General features: G+C 38.5%; 1 protein-coding gene across 1 annotated transcript; it reads right to left on the reverse strand.

Annotated features, from left to right (window-relative positions):
- Nucleotides 1–839: 839 nt before the first annotated feature.
- On the reverse strand, nucleotides 840–6517 carry LOC123743758 (uncharacterized). The gene is made up of 5 exons (XM_045721754.1): nucleotides 6061–6517; nucleotides 3050–3118; nucleotides 2489–2617; nucleotides 1523–1663; nucleotides 840–1315 (listed from the first exon to the last, which is right to left on the reverse strand). The coding sequence occupies exons 1-5, from the start codon at nucleotides 6227–6229 to the stop codon at nucleotides 1200–1202; spliced, it is 624 nt and encodes a 207-aa protein (XP_045577710.1). The 5' UTR covers nucleotides 6230–6517; the 3' UTR covers nucleotides 840–1199.
- Nucleotides 6518–7292: the final 775 nt, after the last annotated feature.

Genomic DNA, 7292 nt, shown 5'->3' on the forward strand with positions numbered 1-7292 from the left:
TAGAAAACCATAGAAAACCAACACTAGAACATATACTCAAACCCCAGACTACATAAACCAAACACCCCTTAAATAACACACACAACCCCAACCATACAAAACAAATACCCTTCTGCCACGTCCTGACCAAATTATAATACAATTACTCCCTCTGCTGGTCAGGATGTGACAGTAGTTGGGTGAGAGATTATATATATTTTTTATACATTTTGAATTTAGGCTGTAACACAACAAACTATGGAATAAGTCAAGCCACTGTAAGTATAAAGCAGACCTTATTAACAACAGGGCCTATTTTCAACAGTCTCTTTGACAGGTGACCTAAATCAAATACATTCTTACCCTGACCATATACACCATCGTGAGGCAGGGTTGTGCAGTGTTTCTCAACGTGATTTTTCTTCCTTGTGAGACGGCCTACATTAAACTAGCACTGTAGAACTGACTAAATGAGTGTCCATTAACCATCTCAGGGACCAGCTAGCAACATCCTATGAACCAGAGTTTGAGAACCAAAAAATTGGTGTTAAAAACAACACAATTTGGGGTATTTGGTAACCCAGCGCTGGGTAAAAATTAAGGACAAATCACACCCAGTTGAGTTGCATGGCTAATCCAACAAATTGGGTGTCTTGGATTACCCAAACAAGGGTTAATTTAACCATCAGTTGGGTATTTTTAACTCTCATGTTGGGTTGACAAAGCAGCTGGGTCATTTTGAATGTAAGGTTTTTTTCAAAAGGGGTCGCTTTTTAGGGGTGTGGCATTCAGCTAGATCTTATTGGCCACACTGTGAGAGTGAATGTCATCCCATTTGATCATAACAAGTTTACATACCGCAAATTCAAATTGTCCTTTATTTTATTTGCATTTTACACATTGGATGAATTATTACATATTATAATAAGGTATACCACCTTATTGTATCCCAACAATGGTTTAAGGGAACTCATACACCAATACACCCAGCATCAATAATCCAGCACCCAGCATCAATAATCCAGCACCCAGCATCAATAATCCAGCACCCAGCATCAATAACCCAGCACCCAGCATCAATAATCCAGCACCCAGCATCAATAACCCAGCAGTTTTTAAAGAAAACAACCCAACCCAACGCCTGCAACCCAGGATCAACTAAACAACCCAGCATTTCTTTGAGTGTAGTGTAGTGGGATGATGTGACTGGTGAAGACACTCTATTTTCTATATTTATCAAGCACTAGATGAATGAGAGACTTGTCCTGGATTCCATAACAGGAGAGCAAGCGTGAGTCTTCCAGAGTCTTGTATGTGTATTTCATCGTCAGGGTATCTGCATAAAGAGGTGAGAGTTCAGCGTACAGTTGTCGTTAATAAGGTGGTACACACATTGCTATAAATGTTATTATGAACTGTTTATCACAATGTCGGGAGTTCCCTTGTTTCCCTAGTGATAAACCATCAAATTCCATAAATATCATTATGTACATTGCCCAGTATGTTTGTTCTAATTCTGTATTGTAGAGTTCAACCTGCCTACCTATGTCCCAGCCTGGTAGTCTCTGGGAAATTTTCTGTTTCAGCTGCAGCACTGTGGTATTGTTCATCTCCTCCTCTGAATGGCCCACGTCGATTTCCATTATCTCCCCTCTCAGTCCATTCACTCTAACGTGGAATGTTGCTGAATGTGATCAAAACAAACGTTATTAATTCACGAATCAAGGTTTAGACTAAATTACATTCAAGGGCATTTATGTATATTTTGCAAGTCATGGTCATAAACATATTGAATTCGTGTAGATTTTTTTTTCTTTGAGACTTATCATCAGGGGTCTCTTGAGGCCCTGCCTGACTACAATAGTGAAGCATTCCAGATTTTACAACGCCTGGATAGGTTTTAAACATATCAGCTAACCACATCATCTGATATATCCATCTGATGCCCGACTACACAGTCGATGATGTGGTATGCAACCATTACTTGATGCAATACAACGTCTGCAATGTAGTCGGACAGGAACTCTGTGTTTGCTTTGACAGAGATTCATTGCTTGAAGGGGCAATCTTGTTAGACACAGAAAATCAATGACAAAAGACAGAAATAGTGCTGAGATGTTTTTATGAACATAACATTAGGTCAGGATCGAAATATTTTCTGTTATACCACAATGCTGAGTAGCTAACCCGCCATGTTAAGTCTATGGGAATGCTAACAGGCTTATGTTGACTTTGTAATGCTTATACTACTTGAAAATGCACGTTATTTGTCGCCTTTCATTTTTTCATACATTGATATCTTGATATTGCCCAGTGTATTGTACTCTGCATTCTACAGTTCCACCTGCCTACCTGAACTCCTCAGGTATTTCGCTGTTGTTTTTATATTGCCAAGCAATTCTACGTTTCATTTCTAATTGTAGCTTTAATATAGTCTATCATCATTGATTTCTTGACGTTGCCTAGTAAGTATGTGTGTTCAATTCTGCGTATAGTTCTACCTGCTTACCTGACTTCCTTGATGGTCTCTCTGGTACTCGCTCGACAACATTCTGTTTCAGCTGCAGCGCTCCGGTATTGTTCATCTCCTCTGTATGGCCCATGCTGATTGCCATTCGCTCCTGTCTCGGTCCTTCCACTATAAAAATATACAAATATAAATGCAGGAGCAGACTTAGCAACTTGGGTGCTCGTTTAAAATGCTGTTTACGTGCCCCCCATGGCCGCTACCCCCCAAAAGAAACATTTTCTTACAGACATTACCTGCTACGATTATTATTATTATCCCACAATTTAAATTTCTTTCATTAAATAATTATATATATACTGTATATATATATATGCATGCATACATACAGGCAGGCCATACAAAGCTGTTTCTACACACTTACAATTCTACTGACAATTATAATTTGACACTCACCTACTTCTCATTTATTCATTTGAAATGTTTGTAATGAACTCTGACTCTAACTTAGCCCTGGATGCATCTTCTGGCTGAACTTTGCCATTTTAATTTCTGTTTTACGTGTGTAACAGAGAAGTTAGACTCAGAAGGAATATCTCTCACCAAGGATTGTGTTTCCTGATGCACTCCTCCCAGCACAAGTTTTTCCCAGCGGCAATATCCTCATTCTATCTGTTTTAATAGAAAAAACACACCATATTTGAGAAACTAATGCACTTTAAATGACTGCCTTACTCATACAATGACTACTCCATGTTATCTGATACCAAACAGTTTAATACATTGTAATAGTGATGTTTTTCCCGGTGATTCAATGTTTACAGTATATGTGCAGTTCCATTTTTATAGATCTTGATACAGTACATTAGGTTCTGTTCCCTCTATCCAGGGCCGGGCCTAGCCTTTTGGGGGCCCTAAGTGAGGCAAAACATTTTAAAGGCCCTCTCTTTGGCAGGGGAGATAAATGTGCAGTTTAAAAAAAATGTCCTGCAATTCTACACATTTTGCCATGGGGTGGGGAGAAAAATGTGCAGTTTTAAAGCAAATTTCGTGCAATTCCACATGACTTGCGCCGTGGTCATATGAAATCATCTGACTGTGAGTGACTAACAATATCATTGGGGGCCCCGGAAATCAGGGCCCCTAGGTGCATGCCAGGTGTGCCCAGTCGGTATTTCAGCCATGATTACTACAAAGTTTAGACTACCTGAATACTAAATGATTTTACAATTTTAACATCAGAGTACCTGTCACATTTGACGAGTCAGTCAAGCCATATTGTATTGACCTGGTTATCAGATACCAAACAGTTTAGGCTACACCTGGCGACACATACCTCGTTAGAGTGATTCAATCATCGGGCTGAATTGTCAGGTTTGCACATGTTGCATTGTTGTGTTAAGTGAAATGCTTCAATACTAAATAGGAATACGAAAAGTATAAATATATCTATATTTTCATATCAGTGCGCATGATTCATGCCAATTCATTTCATGCAATTCTATTCATTTTGCCATGGGGCAGAGAGAAACATTTTCAGTTTTACAGCTAATTTCCTGCAATTCTACACATTTTGCCATAGGTTGGAGGCAAATGTTTACAGTTTTTAATATGATAACAGCTGATCAATGGGCTCCACCTCAGTCAGTAATTCAACCATGCTTATACAAGTTTAGATAGTCTAGCGGCCAGCTAACTTACCAATCTAAAAACAATGTTGCTTATATATATATATATATATATATAAGTTTGGACACACCTACTCATTCAAGTGTTTTTCTTTATTTTTAATAGTGAAGATATCAAAACTATGAAATAACACATATGGAATCATGTAGTAACCAAAAAAGTGTTCAACAAATCAAAATATATTTTATGTTTGAGATTCTTCAAAGTAGCCACCCTTTGCCTTGATGACAGCTGTGAACACTCTTGGCATTCTCTCAAATAGCTTCATGAGGTAGTCACCTGGAATGCATTTCAATTAACAGGTGTACCTTGTTAAAAGTTAATTTGTGGAATTTCTTTCCTTCTTAATGTGTTTAAGCCAATCAGTTGTGTTGTGACAAGGTAGGGGTGGTTTACAGAAGATAGCCCTATTTGGTTAACGACCAAGTCCATATTATGGCAAGAACAGCTCAAATAAGCAAAGAGAAATGACAGTCCATCATTACTTTAAGACATGAAGGTCAGTCAATCCGGAAAATGTCAAGAACTTTGAAAGTTTCGTCAAGTGCAGTCGCAAAAACCATCAAGCGCGATGATGAAACTGGCTCTCATGAGGACCGCCACAGGAATGACAAGAGTGTGCAAAGCTGTCATCAAGGCAAATATAAAATATATTTTGATTTGATTAACACTTTTTTGGTTACTACATGATTCTATGTGTGTTATTTCATAGTTTTGATGTCTTCACTATTATTCTACAATGTAAAAAAATGGTAAAATAAAGATAAACCCTGGAATGAGTAGGTGTGTTCAAACTTTTGACTGGTCCAGCATGTGTGTATATATTGGTCCACAGTCCCATGGGCTGCCAGTTGCCCATCCCTGATCTACATGGATCATAAAGGAGCTATTGTGTAACGGAGACATAGACTGAAGAGGAAGCGAGACATCCCACTCGCTGTTTTATATAAAGTGAATGAACTATGCAGACCAGACCCAGCTGCTAATGCATTGGTGTCAAAGGGAGAGCCACCCCCATTCTTCACTGGTAAACGGCCTGAGTGGGACATCTTCATTTATCCACCATCTTTGACGGAGATAAGAATGTGCAGTAAACTCACTCCACAGCTAGCTTAAAATGTCATCAATGGTGCTATCGAATTGGCTCCTTTTGTATAGCTCAACTGGTTCGTACACTGTCAAGCAGACCTGAGATAACTATAGTTTTAAATATGCTTTGTGGAAAGTAACTATTTTGGGAAAGTAACAAATAATTACTTTGGAGGTGACCCAGAAATTACTAATTTTAAAACTATTTGAATACAGATCTTAGAAAGTGACTACCTTTTTAAGAGTTTGAATTCCAATCCATCTGGCAGTGGATCATATTAGATCTACACAATACATGTATGTTTGAACATTCTGTACATTTCCATTCTCCTACACAGGACCCAGGTTTCTAAAGTCCTCTGCAACAACAACGTTGCTATTGTAGTAATCACAAAGTAATGTTTTAAAGATTAATATCTTAAAGCCCTCCAAACCATGTGCTAATGATCATATATTTAGACTAATTCAACTAATTGTTGTAGTTTTTCGTTCTTCATCAAATACAGCATTTGGCAGCCACCAAATAAATGACTTTTGTTTTCAAATCACTTAAATACCTTAATATTATTTTTATTTTTTCTGAGATGTATTCAATATACTTTCAAATATTATTAGATTTTCTGAGACCTTTATTTGATTATCAAAGGAAATAATTGCCTTTAGTTGATTCTCTATATTCGACAACTTTGAGTATTTGAAAGGTTGGTATTTTCAAATAAACGACAAAATGCAACTGTTTTCTAACCAGGTCTGGTGTGCATACTGTATGCAGAGAGATAACGGTACCTGATGGCTTAGTGGTAGCTGACAGAGCCGATACAGCTTGTGATACTTACGGATTTCCTGAGTGACCCAAGAATAGTCCTTCACCAGGATGTTGTAGAGTGCCTCCTTCTGGGGTTGAGTGGACATGGCTTCGTATAGCGCCCTCATTTTGTCCTGGCTGGTTCTGGCAGCCAGGATGTTAGAATTAACCTCTGGATGGATCAGTCCCTGTGAGAGCATGACATCTGCAATGGGCTCTACCGGACTGACCCTCTGAATAAGATCTGCCCTGTGATCATCTATAAACTGGGCTCCTGGTAAATATCATAGAGGTTGTGTCAATATGGAAGAATGCTAATACAAAAACGTAATATGTACTTATGTGTGTGTATATATACACACATATCTACAGAAGTGGTTCAAATTGGCATTTGGAATAAAATTCTAATTTGTATCCTATTTTTCCCAAAACTTTTAGCACATCTTACAACATACAGGTAGGTAACTGCCAAAATAAATGAAGCACTTGAGTAAATGAGGAATACAAAGTATATTGAAAGCAGGTGCTTCCACAAAGGTGTAGTTCCTGAGTTTTAAGCAATTAACATCCCATCATGTTTAGGGTCATGTATAAAAATGCCCAGTTGCCCATTATTTTGATTACCATGACTTTGAAAGAGAGGTCTCAAAGGAGCATACAATAGGTGGTTTAAATTGTGTGTGTGTGTGTGTGTGTGTGTGTGTGTGTGTGTGTGTGTGTGTGTGTGTGTGTGTGTGTGTGTGTGTTTCAGTCACCAGATCTCAACCTAATTGAACACTTATGGGAGATTTTGGATTGGCCCCTGAGACAGTGTTTTCCACCACCATCAACAAAACACCAAATTATGGAATTTCTCGTGGAAACATGGTGTTGCATCCAATGTTCCCTATTATTGTTAAGGGCACTGAGCAAATTTTAGGTCTTGTGAGCGGAAATGTCAAAGTTTCCGGCGCGTTTACAGTGAACACTGAGGCTGTACCCTTAATGTTTTAGCCAATAAGCTATTATGGCTATTTGAGCGTAATGTAGGCCTACCAACAAAACCAATGTGGCAAATCCCATAACATTGGAAATAGCTTTGAATTACTTTGATATAGCCTATATGGGGTGTTCAATGTAGGCCTACATCGCATGAGACTTTTAAAAAACGAGCTTGACATTAACTAATGATATTTTACTTGGTCTGTCACACCATCGGCCAAATAGGCAGTGGCGACCCGTCATTCAGGGCAGGTGGGGCACAACGCAACCTGTTTTGTTATT

This window comes from Salmo salar, chromosome ssa07, assembly GCF_905237065.1.
Source record: "Salmo salar chromosome ssa07, Ssal_v3.1, whole genome shotgun sequence".
Lineage (NCBI taxonomy): Eukaryota > Metazoa > Chordata > Actinopteri > Salmoniformes > Salmonidae > Salmo > Salmo salar.

Excerpts from the sequence above, each read along its gene's own strand:
- LOC123743758 (XM_045721754.1), bottom strand. The coding sequence starts at position 6,229 with ATGCTCTCACAGGGACTGATCCATCCAGAGGTTAATTCTAACATCCTG. Across the intron at positions 3,119-6,060 it reads TTGGGTCACTCAGGAAATCC|ATAGAATGAGGATATTGCCG; the intron begins GTAAGTATCACA and ends CTATTAAAACAG. Across the intron at positions 2,618-3,049 it reads ATCAGGAAACACAATCCTTG|TGGAAGGACCGAGACAGGAG; the intron begins GTGAGAGATATT and ends ATATTTTTATAG.